The sequence below is a fragment of the Leptodactylus fuscus genome, chromosome 1, assembly GCF_031893055.1.
Source record: "Leptodactylus fuscus isolate aLepFus1 chromosome 1, aLepFus1.hap2, whole genome shotgun sequence".
NCBI classification, from domain to species: Eukaryota; Metazoa; Chordata; class Amphibia; order Anura; family Leptodactylidae; genus Leptodactylus; species Leptodactylus fuscus.
The window spans coordinates 75880402-75901198 of record NC_134265.1 but is presented as its reverse complement, the minus strand read 5'-3'; the positions used below and the strand labels follow the sequence as shown (position 1 = coordinate 75901198).

Sequence of the window (20797 nt, the reverse complement as noted above, 5' to 3'; positions counted from 1 at the left end):
TGTTGTATGTTTGGCAAAACTGACAAACACTCCCTGGTTCACTCTGTTACTCCACAATAAAATTCTCACATGGATACAGACAGATTGTATGAGCAGAGTAGTCCATGATTAACTGGAGGGAGTGCTTGGAGCTCAGCCATTGGCAGCTCATCAGGGATGGCAGTAACCTCCTCAGACCTTTTAGAAAGGACATCTGATTTGTGAGATGTCATTCTATTGACGTCAATTTTGTAACGGACATTTACTTTGATGTGGCTAAATGAATAGGAAGGGAACATTTCCAGTCAACCATCCAGGCATGTTGGGCAACAAGGTCACTATCCATTATGCAACACAGACTGGAAGAAGAAGATGACCTGCTTCGCAGAGGATAATTCAAGTGAAGAACTAAATGATTTTGTTCACCAGAACTCAAGCAGGACTAGTTCTATAAGCTATAAGCATACACAAAATACTTCATCTTTTGGACACCTGAAATATCAACCAAATGGTAGCAGTTTTGCCAGCATTATGTATGGAAGCTAAACTCACATACTTTGAATCTACCCTTTGGCAATGTAGAGCAGTCTCCTCAAATTGTGAATCATTAATGAGGCATTGCTTGGGAGGAGGTTTTGACAAAAATCAATACAGTATATGCTGCCTAAACTCTATTTTTTGTTGTTTTAGCAACATAATTCACTAATTTTGGACTTATCTTAAAGATAATCTTTCATAACCTCAGTTCTTAGCATCTGTTTATAGGAACAGCAGCACTGATTCTGGCATAGCTGGAATGTTTTCTCTAGCCCCCACCGAGCAATCAATGCAGTTATTTTTAGTGTCTGACATGTTATTTAGTCTCTGTACTGTCAATAAGGTGGTGTCAGGCAGGAGCAGACAAGGGGAGTGATTCTGAGCTCTGACACTGGCTGCCTCTGATTGGAGATTTGAATCACACCCATTGTCTGCACCTGCCTAATACCGCCCTCCTGAACGTACAGAGCCTACATAGCATGGAGCTCTGAATCACACCCCTTGCCTGACACTGCCCTTCTGAAATTACACAGCATAAAAAGCATATCAGGCACCAAAACTAACTGCATTTGTTGCTCAGGAATGGTGGAGGCTAGAGAGAAAATTCCAACTGTGTTGGAATTGTTGGAGCAGCATCTATTATCATATGCTAAGCACTTGGATTGGTAGAGGTGGTGAAAGGTCCTCTTTAAAGGGGCTCTATCATTGGGAAAAGTCATTTTTAACTAATCACATCCTTGCATAGACTTTAGAAAGACTATTCCACACCTACCTTTAGTATGTAGATTGCCTCAGTGGTTCCTGAATAAGTCCGTTTTTATTCATATGTTATTGAGCTTCCAGCCAGCACAGGAAGTTCCCAGCAGCACTCGTATCTGCTATTATCTGCTGTGTGTGTGTGCAAACAGGAAGCTGAGTCATCAGCATCAGCCTGTGCTGTGTACACCCATAGGAAACAATAGCAAAGATACATCTGTATTGCCGTCTGTGGGACATTCTGTCTATTAGCATTACGGCTGGTCATAGACCCAGCCGCAATACTAATATAGCAGTGACAGGCCTGGGAGCTTCAGTAGGCTCCCGGCTGTCACCCGAACAGGTTGGCTCCTGCGATATCGCCGCGCAGGAGCCGGCCTGCAACTTCACAGGTACGGGGCCGGTGGGGACCGGCCCCGGGGGAGAAGGGGCCACCGATACTGACCCGGCATCCGCTGTACTAGAGAGGCGGATGCCGGCGAGGGATAGACGCCAGCACAGGTGCCGGGGCCTGAGACATCGCTACGCTCCTCTGCCCTGCATGAAGCCAGCAGGGGGACGGAGGAGCGGAATAGCATTGCCCCTGCCGCTGCTGGCTTCATGCAGGGCAGAGGAGCGCAGCGATGTCTCAGGCCCCGGCGTCTATCCCTTGCCGGCATTCGCCTCTCTATTACGGCGGGTGCCAGGCGCCACATTCGGACTATAAGACGCACCCTTTATTCCCCCCCAAATTTGGGGGAAAAAAGTACGTCTTATAGTCCTAAAAATACGGTAATGCAGGAAATTACAAAGGGGTAGACAAGACTACATGTATTAATATGCCAACATAAGGATATGGAATGGATGGCTCCATGAACATGAATGTATACCAGGCAAACAAACCATGAGGTTTAAACAGCTCAATGATAAGGTAAATTGTGTGAAGACACCTCTAAATGTACTGACCCCAGGTAAGTAACATGCCCACAAAGAATAACCAGAATATTGCCACCATACATACCCAAAAAAATGCAAGGACCCGACGCGCGTTTTACCTGTATACAACAGGCTTCGTCAGGGTTCGTCAGGGTCAGCAACGAAGACTGGTGAGTATGCGACGTGGGAATACTCCTTTAAGTATTAGAAGTCACATGTCAAGATTTAAAAGTCAGAGTCATAAGTCAGGTATCATAACTCCAGTGTCAGGTATTTGAAGTCAGGTATCAGAGTTGTAAACTTACGAAACACTTCCATTAATCAGATGCTTGACTCTGATAACTGAGGGTCTTCTAATATGGACACTATAAACAGGGACTCATTTACCAAAAGCTTTGTATCATACTGGTGTCTTATTATGTTTTAGAAAGGCCTTGGGGCCCTCATCCTCCAGGGCCAGGTAGAGAATGCTACCTCTGCACCCAATATAGGTATGCCCCTGATGTTACTTGAGTCTGTGGCATGGATAAACTGTAGGTGGGTGGGTAGCTGCTGCACATAAAATATAAATCTATATATGTAAATATAAATATATGTAAACCCGGTATTACTACACACTGTGAAATACACAGCATCACAGGACTGAATATTTAGTTTGTAGTATTCCTTGATAGGGTATGAAGCTGACTGTTGGTGAGATTTCACTATACATGAGCGCCACCTTCTGTTGATAAATTATAATACAGAAGAAAACAGTAGAGTACCACATATGTCTAGATTGTGTATTCTGTAATACTAGAGTATATTGATAATAGCTAATGGCCGCACATTTTGCAATATACAAATGCCTCTTCTTTCGCACTAGAATGTCGTCTTCATCCAAAAGCGCCGACGGCGCATGTCCGTCAGCCATTTTCATGTAGCCAAATGGGAGTGGCCGCTGGAAAATGGCTGACGGACATGCGCAGTTGGTGCTTTTGAATGAAGACGCAATGGAAGCGCAAGAGAAGAGGCGGTCGGGAGAAGAAGACAGAAGTGTCGCTGGAGAGTTTTCAAGCAGCAGAGGTGACACCCCCAGTGCTGTCTGAAAACTCATTTGCATATGGAAGAAAGAAGATATTTCTCAGGAACAGCGGCGCGGATCAGAATAACAAAGGTAAGAGAAGAATAGCCTTCCTACGTGAATTTCATTTAAAAAAGGGTATTCTAATGATAGAATCCATTTAAAGGCATAAACCCTATCCATAGCGTGTAACTTGAAATAATTGTAAATCTGGGCTGTCTTACATCTACCTTTTAAGATTATCTAGATACCAGCTGGAGTCTTTATAAGCCAATGTTCAGTAATGTCAAGTAGTGTAAGGGTCCATTCACACGGAAGAAAATTGTGAGGAATTTTCCATGTGCATAAAAAAGCCTCCCATTGATTTCAATGGGTTCTGCTAGCTTTTTTTTCCCCCACTAGTGGAAAAAAAAGGCTAGCAGAACCCATTGAAATTAATGGGAGGCTTTTATTTCCACGTGGAAAATTCCACACCAAATCCCTCACAATTTTCCTTTGTGTGAATGGACCCCCAGTTCTACGATTTTTTTCTGCCATGACCAGGGCTAGTAGGCAGGCAGGCAGGCAACATAGGCTGCTTTCACACTAGCTACATGTTAAGCGGACTAGGAAACCATCCTAGTGTTTCTGTGTGCCATCCATGTCTTATCCATGCAGCTGCGAAAAAAGGGATGCTGAGGCAGCAGAAGTTTGATCACAGGTAGATTGAGCTAGGGGATCCGCCTGTGATGCTGCTGGCTATTTCAAATGTCGGGTGGTCACTGTATTCATCTGTAGCTAAGGAGCTGCCTGGCAAAACATAAGACTAGCCGGCAGCTCTTGCCTTCCCCAACCCCTACCAAACTATATAACTCCATCCTGCCGTAGGCATTTTTCAATTATGTTTCCCCATCTTCAAAACCCCATAACTATTTTATTTTTCCGTTCACAAAGCCATATGAGGGCTTTGATGTTTGTGGTACAAATTGTACTTCAAAATGGTACCATTTATTTTTCCATACAATGGACCGGGAAGCTGGAAAACAATTCAGAATGTGGTGGAATAGAAGAAAAACTGCATTTGTGTGATGCGTTTCACATTTACAGCAATCACTGTATAGTCAAAATGACATGTCACCTGTATTCTATGGGTTAATACGATTTCAGGCATACCAAATTTATATATTATTTAAGTTTTAACCCATTAAAAAGAGATCTAAAACTGTGTAAAAAAAAGTTGCTGGGTCTCTGCTGTATGATACATATGTAAATACCTGACAACCGGCGTAATAGTACAGTGGATGTCGGGAAGGAGTAAATAACAGTGATCCAGTAGCTGACAAGTTGTATGCTGTCAGTACTTTGGAAAGATACATGTACCTAGATAGTATACATGTACTGCCCAGCTTTCCATGGTACTCAGACAGCAGACAACTTGTCAGCTGCCTCCACACTGGATCAGTATTATTACACACCATTGTGATCGGGACACTCTCCGTCACATTCCCTTCACTAGCTCATTCTGAATGGAGCACATAGGCCTTTGGGATGAGACATAATTCTGGCACATCTCCAGGTTCCCTGTGCTAGAATACTAACCAGAATTCATTGAGCTCTTGTTTCTTTTCCAGTACCACAGATGACAGCACTAGGTGAGTATTAGGGCGGGTTCACATCTGCGCCCCGGTCTCCGCTTTCAGATTTCCGTCTTCTGCCGACAGGAGACTGGAACCCGGCAGACAGTCTCCGCTTGTGAGCGTTTTATGGTCTCCGCATCGAAACCAGTTTTTTTTATGCCAGACACAAAGTCCTGCATGTCCTACTTTGTGTCTGGTTAAAAAAAAAAAAAACGGTTTAGCCACGGAGACAACAAAACGCTCAAAGGCGCTCACGGGTGGACACTTTGCAAACCCATTCAAATGTCTGGGGTTTCAAAGTGACTGCTGGTTTCCATCTCCTGTCCAGTTTCTCGGGTAGAAGACGGAAACCTGAAAGCGGAGACTGGAGTGCAGATGTGAACCCGCCCTAATGTTTTTTTTTTTTTTAAAGTGGACCTTTCATCAGATTGGGCACAGGCAGTTCTATATACTCCTAGAAAGCTGACAGTGCGCTGAATTCAGCGCACTGTCGGCTTTCCCGATCTGTGCCCCGGGTAAAGCGCTATCGGTCCCGGTACCGTAGCTCTTTAGTCAGTCATTGTTAGTATTATATCTACCTGTATATTTTGTGTACTGTATGTAACCCCAAATGTAAAGCACCATGGAATTAATGGTGCTATATAAATAATAATAATGATAGCCCTTATTGGGAGTTTGGATCTGCAGATCTCAATTCCTGACAGTGTTTTTAACTAATTATTGCGGATCATAATGATCCTGTATCACTTTAAAGATGATAAAGCCTTTCTAGGTTGTAACGGGATTAGCTGCGGGATCATCGTCTCCTCAGGTAGACGAGCACTTTTTAACACAATAATGAAAGTCCAGTCCAGCCAAATCTGGTGCAACTGGCTACAACCGGTTTTATTAGAACTTGTCCAGGCAAAAACAAATACAATACAAAATAAAATCCTAGCCGTCCGGCTTCTACCTACAGCACAGCTACAATGATAGCGTTATGTATTTTGTATAAATTATATACTGTGCACTTTCATAAATGTAGATACTGGTATTTTAGCGGTGATATACTTGTGTGCAGTATATATTTTTAACACAATATTGGAGGTTTTTTGTTTTCAAAAAATGATGTGTGTTTGTCACAAAGTTAGGCTGAGGTCACATCAGCATTGGGTGACTGTTCCGGGATTCCGTCTGCAAGCAGAACTTTTTTCTCCACTAATTTTGAGCCTAAACCGGGTGGACCCCATTATAGTCTATGGGGTCCACAGGTAGTCACTTTTTAAGTGGATAGGGTTTCTGTGTTTCGGGTCACCAAATAGACCTGAAGAATGGAAACCCGAATGCTAGTGTGAACCTAGCATAACATGAAGGTGGACTTGGCCATCAATAACTCACTGAGACAAATGTAATCATCAGGTTATTTGCTTTTAAGAAATATATAGAGTTTAGGGGTCCACTTTCTTCTCAAGGTATGCAATCTCAACATTTTATAGGTTGATACATTTCTTTTTAATTTCCTGCTTAAGGCTAAAGCCCCACGTTGGAAAAATGTTGTTTTTGCGGCTGCAAAAACACTGTGCAAAAAACGCTTTTACTGTACCTGCACAGTTAATCAGATTCTGACTAATCCCATCCACACGTTGCAGAATAAAAAACGCTGCAGAAATTCTGCATTTTCAAAAACGCCTGCATTTTTGAAAATTGCAGCATGTCATTTATACCTGTAGAAGTGCTGGCGTTTTCCTCACGGGTATAAGGGAAGAAAATCTGCAGCAAAAATGCAACGAAAAAAGCGCGAAATTGCGGTGCTCGCACTATGGCTGGGACCGCAATTTCGCGCATGCGCAGTATGTTCGGCAATCTTCGCCGAACAGAGCGTACTGCGCAGGCCTCCGACAGGACGCTGAAGAAGCAAGGGAAGGATACGCAAGACCATAGAGGCGGCGCTGCGGTCGGTTTTCGAGCTGCAATGGGGACGCCCCCATCGCTACTCCTGCGATGGGGACGCCCCCATCGCTGCGAGAGAACTAATTAGCATACCGGTACAAACCGGTATTTTGAACGAAAGGCGCGGCGGAGAGCACTTCCAAAGGTAAGAGACGAATAACCTTTTTAAAGGCTATTCCGACGTGTTAACTAGAAAAAAATGTGTTTTAGTGGTAGAATCCCTTTAAGGTGGATTGCAGGGGAAGGGGGGGTATTTTCTGAGAGGCCATGGAGAAGGGTGTTAAAGTAATCTAAGGGAGCGTTCACACTACCGTCGGTGTCCGACATGTAGTGTCCGCTCCTAATCTGTCACGGACACTAGGAGCAGACACTAGCTGTGTCCGCGACACCGGTCATTCACTTGAATGGGCATCGGGTGCGTTCTTTTGCACTCCGTGCCCGTCCTTCCCTGTCCGCAAGTGAAGATGTCCGACTTCTCAAGCAGACAGAAAAACCCTGCATGCAGAAAAAGAACGCACCCGATGCCCATTCAAGTGAATGACAGGTGTCGCGGACACAGCTAGTGTCCGCTCCTAGTGTCCGTGACAGATTTTGAGCGGACACTACATGTCGGACACCGACGGTAGTGTGAACGCTCCCTAAGCGGGAGTTAATTAGGGCATGGTGTTGAAGGGTTTGGATGTGCGACTTGAAGGATCAGTCAGAGTCCAAGGTTATCCCAAGACAACGGACCCATGGGACTGGGTAACTGTGGTTCCGTTAATTTTGATTGATGGGTTAGGTAGAGGGGCCGTACGAGGTGGGGCGAAGATGATGAACTATTGTTTTCTCCATGTTGAGTTTGAGAAAGTGGGAGGAAAGGAGGCTACAGCCACTAAACACTCTGGCCAGCAGGGAGGTAATGTCTGGTCCAGAGATGTATATTTGGGTGTCATCGGCATAGCAATGGTATTGAAAACCATGAGATTCTGAGTTGGCCCAGGCCAAGGGTATTCAACTCAGTCACACAAGCTGTTCAGTGTCAGACTGGGATGTCTTGGGCCTACCAGTGGAATTGTTTCTAGGGGCTCATCCTACTGCTACTGATGTACAAACCTTAAAACAAAAAGCCACACCCCTTTCCAGACCCAGATTTATCATATTATGCCGGTTTTCTGGTATATATGATGCCACAATTCTAGTGTCTGTTTAGGCGCATGGACCCTGGAAGATGCACATAATGTATGAGGAGTTGTATAAACTCTGGCAGGTCCTGAGGATCTGGGGCCGCTGAGGATGTAGTTTTTAAAGGGTCAAGGAAGGGTAAAGACGGTCAAAAAATGGAAGAAAACACCAAAGTGTTTTGACGAGCCGTGTATATACTCCGTGCTGCGGCCTGCCTGGGCCTCTTCTCCATTACATTACTCGCACTGACTGGCTACAGCCACAGTCACTCACACAGCAGGCCTGAGGTCCGCACACTCCCTTCCATGGAGACTACACACAGATCCCGCCTTCTCCTCCCTGACAAACACGTAGACATTGTGCTATTGTTTCCGGGGCAGCAGTCACCGGTTTCCGCTTTCAGGGCTCCTTCGCCCCGATCCTCCCTCCTCCTCTGCCACGCTTGCAGGAGCTGCTCGTCACCTACATCCGGGATACGGCCGGGGTAAGAGACAGTTTAGGGTCGGCGCTGTGACCCGGGGGGAGATGTGCGGCAGTGCTGGGGGAGGAAGTGTCTGCCATAGGCCGGGAGCCTGGGTGACAGGTGTGCAGGTGCCGGCTGTCTAGGTGACATATAGGGGGTGCTGGGGAGGGAGAGCATAATGCAGGGTGCCATATAAGCGAGCAGCAAGTGCGGGGTACAAGCACCGGCCCGGGGAGTCCCCTGTCTATCTGCTCCGGGCTTGAGGGTGTATTGTTATGGTTCCTATCAGCTGCAGCATCAGGTCCTGGTCAGACTGTTCCATTCAGCAAAATACAACCCCTAAGTATTACAGCAGGCAGACCCTGCGTGATCAGCTGATGTGGAGGATTATAGCAGGTAGACCCTGTGTGATCAGCTGATGTGGAGGATTATAGCAGGCAGACCCTGCGTGATCAGCTGATGTGGAGGATTATAGCAGGTAGACCCTGTGTGATCAGCTGATGTGGAGGATTATAGCAGGCAGACCCTGCGTGATCAGCTGATGTGGAGGATTATAGCAGGTAGACCCTGTGTGATCAGCTGATGTGGAGGATTATAGCAGGCAGACCCTCTGATCAGATGCTGGTGGGGATTACAGCGGTAGATCCCTTGTGATCATTTTATAGCAGTTAGACCCTCTGTGATCACCAAGTCTATAGGACTATAATAGATAGACCCTTTGTGATCAGCTGACAGTGGGCATTATAGCAGGTAGATCCTCTGGTGAGGACTATTGTAGGTAGATCCTCTGTGGTCACCTGATAGAGATGGCTATAGCGGCTAGATCCCGTGTGATCATTTTATAGCAGGTAGGCCCTCTGATCAGTTGATGGTGTGGATTCTAACAGGTAGATCTTTTGTGATCATTTTATGGTGAAGATTATGCCAGTGATGCTAGGTTCACACTAGCATTCGGTCACCGTTCTGTGGTTTCCGTCTTCTGCATGCAGAAGACGGAAACCTGTCAGACCGGGTCCGGCCATGAGCGGCGGTGAGCGTTTTATGCTCTCCGCCGCGAAACCGTTTTTTTAAAACCAGACACAGAGTACTGCATGTCCGACTCTGTGTCCGATTTTGAAAAAACGGTTACGCGGCGGAGAGCATAAAACGCTCACCGCCGCTCACGGCCGGACATCTTTCTCATCCATTCAAATGAATGGGTATGAAAGAGTACTGCAGGTTTCCGTCTCCTGCCTCTGTTTTGTGCAGGAAACTGAAACCTGCAGAACGGAGACAGGGCGCAAATGTGAACGAGCCCTGAGACCCTATGTGATCAATGGGTGGTGGGGATTATAACATGTAAACCATCTGAGGCCATCTGATGGTGAGAATGATAGCAGGAAGACCCACTATGACCAGTTGATAGGAGGAATTATCGTAGGTAGATAAATGAACATTCCCTGCACATAGATACATCCATCAGTATCTCCAGCTCTGAAGACTTCTTGCACTGTATTACAGTACAAGCCTCTGCCCACAACTTCATCTGAGTGTTGTTGACCTTGATGAGTTGCCTATATTCAGCAAATTGCTGCCGTCGATGGTTTGCCTGCTCCGGTGATTCGGCAGCTCTTAAGCAGTCTTGCTGCTGAACTTGTTCTTTGCGCCGTGCCTGTGATTGTTCTGGCAACTCCACAGCTGGCTGGGACGCCATATAATAAGCAATGTTGTTGACATCGATGATCCGCCTGCTTCGGCGTTTTGGCTGCCTGAAGAGCCACTTAACGCTTAACTTGCTCAATCCCCCTGAGCTCCTCTTGAGGAGAAGTCTGGGACTTTTGGCTACCTTCATAGCTCTCCTGGTTTTAGAATTTTGCAACAAATTAGATTTTCTTTTTCCCAGCATGTTTAAAATTGGCAAACTACCAATTTGGATTAAAGGGGCTGCCTGGATCAGATCAGATAATATGCAAATACTTGTTCCCAATGAACTCAGGGTTATCTGTGTGTTTACATACACAGATAACTTTATCTGCAATCTCCAATTAGCTGAGAGAGTCCTGCTGGCAACAGCTGTGTAATATAGTATGTGAACATAAATTCGTAACAGTCGTGAAGCCATGTCATTTACTGGGATAAAAAGTAATCTATGTTTTAATTGAGGTTACAATCTATCTATCTGCCAAATTTCATCCAAATCGGTTCAGCCGTTTTTGCGTGATTGAGTAACAAACACACAAACGTTAACATTTATAATAGTAGGAAGGATAGGATAGGAGGATATCTGCGTGTGGATTTCATGGGGATTTTGCACCTAAATCCATTTCTGGTGGTATAGCACAAAATAAAATATATGGCATGTCATTTTAAATCCGAGGGAAACCCAGTGGATGAGGCCCCATTGAATTCAATCTTCTGTGGATCTGAGTATAGCCTCAGATTTTATGTATATCATAGAAATGACTGTCCTTTGTGCTGCTCACAGGATTTGTACGGAGGGAGTGTGGTTTTCATATGACACTGTCTGCATTGTACAGCAGTCAACAAGCCCAGGCATTATAATAACCGTGACACTTGGACACGCCTAATCCTTATGTCAGACTCTCTTCACTACTTGGATTTCATTGCTTTTTAGATTTTTCCAAGTTAATGAATTCTTTGATGGAATCTGTCACATAAAAATCATCATTGTGTCTGGTCACAAGCCTATTAGAATAGCGCTCCCCACTGTACATGGAAAGACGTGCTCACGACAGTTATTACACCCATGTAGATGCCATTAACAACAGAGTGTTTATCACTTGTTTGATCTCTGGGCATGTTTACATTGGGCAATGACTGTGAAAGAACGTTCCTAAGACCAATTGTTTGGGTGATCATCACTCCATGTATAATAGAACTGTAAATGTCAGCATTGTCCAAATCTACAGTCTAACAAGTCTGGTTCTTATAACTACTGTACAATTAAACCTAACGTATCACCACCTTTAGGCCACTTTCAGATATTATAAATAATATGATATAATTTGACTGCTGAGCGAAGAAAGGAACCACATCCTATCAGCAAAAGGCAGGTAATGCTTTCCAAACAAAGCCATTGGGTAAGGTTCCCTGATTTATGCTGACTACATCAGATCCCGTTGTTGACCCTAAATATACAACGCCTGGACAGCATGGCTGTCTGAATGTTGTCTCAGGCTATATTTGATCACAGGGCATGGTTCTTACTAATATGTAATATCTTACAGTGTATAGATGTGTATATTACAATCATGTAACATGTATCTATAACATCGGGAGATCATTGTAACTGGATTTCACATTACAATCGCGTGTTAAAAATAAATTATATCTATGTTTTTTATTATTATTATTATTATTATTATTATTATTATTATTATTATTATTATCATAGGTTTGTTCTTTGGTCCTTTTGTAGGTGGTGATTGTTTCTGTGGGTTGTGGCTACTAATAACGTGAAGATGGTGCAGTGTTTGGTAAATGACTTCAGGGCAAGCTTCTTGCTTTCACTGGTCCTGCTTATTCTGGGATGTGCCACTGCCTCCGAAATTACCTTTGAACTTCCGGACAATGCCAAGCAGTGCTTCTATGAAGACATCACTCAGGGAACCAAGTGTACATTAGAATTCCAGGTAAGGGTGACCCATTTGAGTTTCAACTGTTCCTCTACCCATTTTATGAAGACTGGCATAGTTAATGTCCCTTCGCCATGCCCCCTTTCAGGAAAGAGGCAAAGACAGTGGAGAAGAGTATACTATGTATAAAAAATTTGCCCCATTGTATGTAAAGGGGTTGTGGTACTAGTCTGCTTTTGAAAAATGAATCTGTTCCTGGGGCCTCCCTATCAGTATGTCTTTGGAGTGTGAGAGGAAACCCATGCAAACACAGGGAGAACATACAAACTCCTTGCAGATGTTTCCCTAGGCAGGATTCAAACCCTGGACTCCAGCACCACAAGGCTGCACTGCTAACCACTGAGCCACCATGCTGCCTGAGCCTAAGGCCCCACTTTTTGGAAAAGCTGCTTTGTTTTTTTGTTGCAGATTTAGTAGCAGTTTTTTGAGTCAAAGCCAGGAGTGGCTTGAAACAAAGGGGAAATCTATAGGAAGCTCCTATACTTTTCCCTTTTGTTAAATCCAATCCTAACTTTGAAAAAACGCAGCAAAATCTACAACGAAAAAAGCAGCTTTTCTGCAGCGTGGGACTTTAGCTTTAAACTGTTGAATACATTTGCCCCAGTGTAACAGAATACTACCATAATTCTCAACAGAAAGCTGGTTTTATTCATACACAGTCATCACTTGATAATAATTCACTGTTCAAAAAATGATGTTATGTCCCTAATTAACCCCTTCCCGACATCCGCCGTACTAGTACGGCGGACGCCGGGTGTTTAACTATGGCGGCCGCCTGGGAGTCGGGCAGCCATCATAGCTGCCGGTTGTCTACTGATTTACACAGTAGGCACCCAGTGCTAACACCCCCGGTCGGTGCCCGGACCGATCGGGGGCGTTAACCCCTCCAGCACCTCGGTCAAAGCTAACCAGGGTGCCATTTTCCTGGCGGCGCATGGGCGCTGCCATTTTGCCGGTGATCGCCGGCGCCTGGAGCAAGCTCCAGGGCCGACATCACGTTATCATGCCAGCTGGGAGCCTTCTAAAGTCTCCCCAGCCGGTCTGAAGTGCTTTTCTTTTGCAGGCTGCTCTATGCATCTCGCAAAAGAAAAGATGATTTTTGTGCAATGTATTACAATGTATTAGCATTGTAATGCATTGGATTAATGATCAGACCCCTAGGGAGTCTAATAAATGCAAAAAAAAAAAAATTACAAAAATAAAAAAAAATATTTCAAAAAATTAAAAAGTATTAAATTCAAATCACCCCCCTTTCCCTAGAACACATATAAAAGTAGTTAAATACTGTGAAACACATACATGTTAGGTATCCCTGTGTCCGAAAACGCCCGTTCTACAAATCTATAAAAACATTTTTTTCCTGTACAGTAAACGCCATAGCGGGGAAGAAAGGTCAAAAGTGCCAAACCACTGTTTTGCCTGTGATAAAAATTTAAATAAAAAGTAATTAAAGCAAACGCAATTCCCCAAAATGGTATAACTAAAAAGTACACCCGGCCCCACAAAAAAAGACACTCCATACATCCCCGTACACGGAAGTATAAAAAAGTTACGGGTGTCAGAATATGGCGACTTTTAGTAAAAAAAAAAAAAAAATTGGTACAGGTTTGGATTTTTTGTTAAGGGGTTAAAATGTAAATAAAACCATATAAATTTGGTATCCCCGGAATCATACTGAACCATAGAATACAGGTGACAGGTCATTTTGGCTGCATAGTGAACGCTGTAAAAACGAATCCCGTAAGAAAATTGCACAAATGCACTTTTTCTTCAAATCGACACCATTCAGAATTTTTTCCAGCTTCCCAGCATATTGTACAGAATAATTAATGGAGGCATCGAAGAAAAATTTGTCCTACAAAGATTAAGATCTCATATGGTTCTGGGAGATATAATAAAAAGTACCTGTCTGTATATACCACACCGCAATACTGTACAGTTGAAATTGTGTCACATGACTTTGGTTCAACTTTATGGCGCAGTGTAGCCCTACCTTCTCTCATTGTAGCCCAACCTGATTCTCATTGAGATGAATAGGTCAATGAAGTGAAAAGGAGGCCGTGCGGATCCTGAACTCACACAGCCGAGTCTTCTTGGTCATGTGAAAATAACCTTAGTCGGTAGAAATGTATCAGTGAAATACATCTGATTTGCAGTAATTGTATCCATGTTTGTTTAGTCTTTGAGCCCATGGCTTACCTGACATGCTATATGCAAAGAGGTTTGCTTTGACCTTGTGACAAGCTGCGGTGAATGCGACGATGATGTGCAGTAGATGGCTCATATCCAACTCTTTACTACTGGATTTTCTTGGGATTTTATTTTTTAGCTTGTATTTATTTTCACACTTAAATAAAATGAAAGCACACCCTTAATATTATTAATTCTACTTCACAAAGAAACACACAGAATGGTTCAGGAAGGAGAGCTATGGTCTGCTGTATATAGAGTCCCCCTCCATAAGCTGTGCTTGTGTCTGCAGAACTGTTATGATGTAATGGAGAATAAAGGCTCTTCTAAATTACATTTATTAGTCCTTGAGAGTTGTTACTTTTGGGAAACATCAGTACTGACTACCTTTTTACCTTAGTTTCGGGGGTGGATTTTTAGATGCATCACTATGAGCTTTCCATGGCTTGATAGCAGTTACATCCAGTCATTGGATTTATTTGTTTTGCTGTATATTTGCTGTGCAGGCATTTGTCTAAGTGCTCTTGATAGTGATTTATGTTTTTTCGGTTTGATGTTGACCTGTCAGACTGGTTTCAGCATACTAACCCATATCTACTCATGTCTGCCATCATTGTAGTACTTGCTCATGTTGGAATATCAGGTTTTGTTAATGGTGGTAGCTTCTCACTTGTATAATAGTGATGGTGTTTATCTGTGAAGATCTGTCAGTACAGTAGTGTAATAGCAGAAGATTAACGTTGGAGAGATCTACTGTATGTGGCCTGTGTCACTTTTCTGTCTTAGCAGAGTCACAGAAACAGGGATGATCCTTTCCTATGGTGGGAGCTCTGCTGTCTAGTAGCGGCATGCTTCACATTTCCGATTTAAATAGAGATGCCTACTACACCAATCCCGTATTTCTGGTGAGGCTAGAAAAGCTAGAGTTCCAGTGCGACATTGTCACGGTCTCATTCCAGTGAGTGGGTGAGGTAGAAAATAGAAGTATCAGAATTATAGATGCACCAAATTTATCAGACATTTAGAGAAATTTGATCAATTTGGCATATATTATGCAATCACAGACTTCAGAAAAAAATTTCTTTGAAAATCACCCTTATGTTAAATCTCCCCCAATGTGTTTGAGAGCCGAACCACCGCTGTTTGGCTTCCCATAAAAATTTTTAATTAGAGGCGATCAAAACAATAGACAACCTCCAAATTGGTATAAATAAAATGTAAATCTGTTCCGCAAAAAAATATGGCTTATATTGGCGCCATTACAAAATACAGTTTGTCGTGCAAAACTTAAGCCCTCATTTATCAATGTGGGGAGTTAAAAACAAAAATTGAAAAATGGCTGTGGCGGGAAGAAGATTAAATTATCATTTTGAGCCACAGCAATTTTTAGTAAATTTTAATGTAAACTTTTCCAGTTTTAAGTACCAACAATTGTTTATTTAAACTGTAATTTTTATTAAGTTTTATTATTTTAGAATACAAAATGCATTATAAAACAACATAGATTATACATATTGTGTCGCCTTTATTACATACTGCTAGATGGTGCTTTTCAATGCGTTGCTTATGTGCTACAATAGGATGTGGTGTTGAAGTGTCGCAGTCTGTTGCTTAGCAAAGGTTGCAGCGCAAGACCAGATAAACGGCTACATATTGGTACATACAGTGTGCAGTAACTTCTGACCTAATGAGTCACGAGTTTGTTTCCCTGTTAGTATTGTCCTTCTGCTTACAATTAGATATATTTTAGTGCAGTCAGTTATGCCATTGGCAAGTAGAGGATTTGATGTGAACAAATGATTTTTTTATTATTATATTGTTAAATCTATTCACAATTAAACTATATACGTGATCTCTAATCATACTGACGCACAGAATAAAGTTTATTTCTTATTTATGGGTCACTGCACACCATCTATAAGGAATTTTTCCCCCCAATCCTGCCAAGAAACAGATCCAATTTAATCCGTCATGTTTCCCAAAATGGTGCCATTGAAAAATAATCCTTGCTCAAAAAACAACCCTCAGGGCTCGTTCACATCTGCGCCCGGTCTCCGTTCTGCAGGTTTCCGTTTCCTGCACAAAACTGGGCAGGAGACGGAAACCTGCCGGCATCTATCAAACCCATTCATTTTATGCTCTCTGCGGTGAAACCGTTTTTTTAAACCGGACACAGAGTCAGACATGCAGCAGTCTGAGTCCGGTTTTAAAAAAGCGGTTTCGCCGCGGAGAGTATAAAACGCTCCCCGGCGCTCACGACCGGACTCTGCATGACAGGTTTCCGTATTCTGCATGCAGAAGACGGAAACCTGAGAACGGAGTGCCGAACGCTGGTGTGAACCCGGCGTCCCTGACAAAAACAAAAAAATTATTATGGCTTTTAAGATGTGAATAACTGCCATGTCCTTAAGTATTAAGCTAAGATGCTTACTTAAGTAAATAAACTCCTTTGAAAAACACAGCTAAGTAAACTTTACTTGCAATAACTTGTACATACCAAGCTTTTGTGAATGTCTTGTGGCTTGGATAGAAGACAGCTCAGCCACCTTTGTGATAGAAAGATGGGTAAACACAATGAGCTATGCAAACATCTTATGTAAGGCTGCCGCTATACATAAGATACTTCAGAAGAATACAAGTAATTATGAAAAATAAATGTCAATAACGTGAGAGAAAAAAATCAACGTGATGTTTCATTCAAATGAGATGACTGCAAGGCAATAGCTACTGTGAAAGCTGCAGCGTGGCCATGTATATGTGGTCAGACGTGATCTAGCTGTCTCCTATTTATACCTTCTCCACCATTAATGTGCACACTTGGCTTGGGACAGGATGAAAAGAGTTGAATAATCCTGGCAGCAATTTATATTCTGTGGGGACAAAAAAATCTTGCATTTTAGGTCGGGGTTGTCTGTGGATCAAGTGGTCAGAGCTGGCATGTCTCCCTCCGCTCTCATGTGTTCACAGCTAGTTACCTGTGCTGTGGGGCTGGTAAGTAACACAGGTAACTCTGTGAACACTGAAGAAGCTGTACTAATATCTTTCTCATTGTGTGTAACTGTGAAATGGACCAAACGGGTAATACCGCCTTCTAAGAGTGCTCTGACATTGTCCGTTTCTACAGGTCATCACTGGTGGCCATTATGACGTGGATTGCCGGCTTGAAGATCCAGATGGCATTGTGCTGTACAAGGAGATGAAGAAACAATATGATAGCTTCACTTTTACAGCATCTCGCAATGGCACATACAAGTTCTGCTTCAGTAATGAGTTCTCGACTTTCACTCACAAGACTGTCTACTTCGACTTCCAAGTTGGTGAAGACCCACCACTCTTCCCCAGTGAGAACCGGGCCACTGCCCTGACACAGGTCAGAATAAAGCAGCTATTCTCTTCTGTTTCTTGAATCTGTTATAAATTTTGCTTCTTGAATTGTAATAACACTTTTCACAAATGAATAGTACATGGGCATAAAAGAAACTTTGTACTATATCTTATCTAAGAAATCTGTTTCCTTCTCCAATTATAACAAACGGAGAAAAACATAATTCCTCTAATGTAGTGTATAATATATTGTAACCGTTTGAGTTTTGTAATAATATTTTTCCTCTCTTGTACTGTGTTGGACAGATGGAATCTGCTTGCGTTTCAATCCATGAAGCTCTGAAGTCAGTCATCGATTACCAGACACATTTCCGCTTGCGGGAGGCGCAAGGCCGCAGCAGGGCAGAGGATCTGAACACCAGAGTAGCCTATTGGTCCATAGGGGAGGCTATTATCCTCTTAGTTGTAAGCATTGGACAGGTGTTTCTTTTGAAGAGTTTCTTCTCCGATAAAAGAACAACCACAACACGCGTTGGATCATAACCCAGAATTATTCGGATGGTTTTCTTTCTTTACACACTGTTGTCCCAACTGCAAAGATTTTTTTTTTTGATTTGTTTTTCCTTTTCCTGTTACCAATAGGGAAAAGACTGTATATATTGCTGAAGCTAGGTTTTACCTTTTAAACTCCACCATAGCATCCCCTAAAGAATAAAAAAGAAATAATAAAAAAAAGGTGTTAAGACACTACTTTATTTTTAACTGTTTGAGGGATTTTTGCTCCCAATGGGGATTTGGATTTTGAGGTTGGACATTCATCTTTAATGTTAATATATTTCCCTCTGAAAGATGAATTGTCCAATTAATTTTTTTCAAAGCAAATGCCTATTTTTTTTTTTTTATAATATATATATGTAATAGTTCCACTAATGCACCTCATTGGTGTCAAATTTGCAACATTAGGAAAGAGCCTAAAAACGTCAGCTGATATAAGGTGTACATTTGTAGTTACACTTTAAGGGTATGTCCACCCAAAAAAATCTGCAGCAGCAAAAATCACACCAAATGGGTTCATATTATAATCGCTGCAGGTTCACGCAGATTTTGCCCTATGTATTTCTTCTATAAATTGCTGAAGGTTTTCTGCTCACTTGTCTGTGGTGTAAAAACCACTACATAGACACCCCTGTGCATGTACACTTAGGTTTAGTTTAGCTCTTTTGGCCTAGCTATGGGATCATAATTTATCTGTGTACCTTTACAGCTGGTATACAGTTAAAATGCTTTTGGGGTTTTTTTTGTGTTGGTGTTTTTTTTTTTTTTGCTTGTTTTTTTTATTGATTTTGAATTTCTAGAACGTGTGTTCCAGTTAAAAAAATAATTGTCCATTTACTTACTTGTTGCCACTAAGACTTCCCTACTGATCGGGCCAACATTCTGATATTTTTAGGAAATCATCATTATTTCGTATATCTGTATGGGGGAATTGTTTTCATTGTTGTAAACGTTATTTGCCCCACTTGCAAATTCTTGGTTAAGTAGTATTAATACTACAGTCGTAGTGTTAATACAGATGCAAACTGGTCATTGTAGCATTAACGTTGATTATTAATAAGAATATGTTGTTTCTTTGCCAGTTTTACTTTCACTATACTCCGCTGTTTTGCTCGTCTCTTCTGCTTTTACCTAAGGCTGGATTCACATGACCGTGCCGTTTTTCACTAACTTACGTCTGTGAAAAACGGATGTGTTCTGTGTTAAGGCCTTATTCAGAGAACAGTGAATAATGGCCATCACAATGCTTTTTTTAAAAAAACAAAAACTGATAATTGTCTATGGGTCTATTCACATGTCTATTTTCTTATCTGTCAAAACAGACAAAGAGCATGTCAGCTTCTTTGATATCCATGGTAAAAGGTCAGTCAAAAAATGAATAGAGCCATAGACAGTTATAGGTTGTAATACAGCCATGTGGCGGCTGTTATACACTGTTGTGTGGAGAAGGCCTAAGTTATCTGTATCAAGCACAATTGGGCCTAGTGCACTCCATGTGCAGTGATATGGTGCCTGCACTATATTATGGAGAAGGTCATCACTAGAGGCAATCCCTAATCCCTTAAACATAAGAAGTCAGGCACATCTGTAGGTATAGTTGGTGCCACATTACAACTTGGAAGTTGTATGAAATCTTAATAAGGTCATGTATATAAGCCCTTAGATCTGAAATAAGTTTTGCTAGAAAATTTTGCAAAATTTCTCCAAGTATTCATGCAAACAAGCAAAGACTGGAAGATACGTCTTTTGATATTTAATGAAAAAATATTTTTTATGAAACGGTAAATGAAAAGTTTAGAGAGCATTACATTATGCCCATATTAGTTTGCTTTGGATAAAAATTGTAGCAGGAAGGAGGAAGCATTCCATACAGTGCGATTGAGTTTATTGTGTTGCTGAAATATGTAGACATAATTTTATCTTATTTAATTATTCATGGAGGAGCAAAATCTCTTTACTTTGCTGTGGAATGCTGCAGCTTGAGGCTTGGAATAGAGAGGAACCATCTCTGATTTGGCTGGCATTACAAGGCAAAAGTCAATCTTCCATCTGAGGGAATAAATAAAATAAGTGATAAAAACAATGCAACTGTCTTGTGTTTTTGTAATTGGTCTTTATTTTGGATATATGTTCACTATCAAGTTTACCTATCAGTTTAAGTATCTGTTTCTACCCTTTGGTTGGTGCAGATATGTGTTAAACAGTCCAAAGAAAACCACTTTTTTCCATTGCTGCATCTCTCACCTGTTTTACACTCTGAACTTTATGTATCTTAAAATCTTATCCTGTTTTGTTTGTGAACAGGCATCATCTTGATTTTTACATTTGTCTTTTTCTGTGTGCTGCATTGCATTCCATGTTGCCCAAGCATATTATCACATGGGCAGCTGGAGATGATACCATCACTGGACTGTGAGGAATGCCCTCCACCCCCCCCCCACCCCCCGACTGTACTCGTCCATAGACTTGTACTGTCAGAGGGGGCGTGCCTTACCGCCCAGTGATTACGCTGAGCTATGAGGAACGCCCTTCTGACAGTAGGGAGATATCAGTGCTTAAACTAAGGCACCAATATCTCCAGCCCCGGGACACATACCGGGAAAGCCAACAGTGTGCTGAATTTAGTGCATTGTCACCTTTTTAGCGATTATATAAAACCACATATACAAGA

The 20797-nt window shown here is 42.3% G+C and overlaps 1 protein-coding gene across 2 annotated transcripts; it reads left to right on the top strand.

The window, feature by feature from the left end:
• Positions 1–8345: 8345 nt before the first annotated feature.
• TMED7 (transmembrane p24 trafficking protein 7) lies at positions 8346–20209 on the top strand. 2 transcript variants are annotated; one of them, XM_075272261.1, is made up of 4 exons: positions 8346–8443; positions 11841–12054; positions 17372–17617; positions 17878–20209. In XM_075272261.1, exons 2-4 carry the CDS (start codon positions 11884–11886, stop codon positions 18112–18114), a joined length of 654 nt encoding a protein of 217 aa, XP_075128362.1. In that variant the 5' UTR covers positions 8346–8443; positions 11841–11883; the 3' UTR covers positions 18115–20209. The 2 variants fall into 2 exon arrangements, with proteins under 2 accessions (XP_075128362.1, XP_075128363.1); XM_075272262.1 differs by lacking the exon at positions 8346–8443 and adding an exon at positions 8466–8542.
• Positions 20210–20797: the final 588 nt, after the last annotated feature.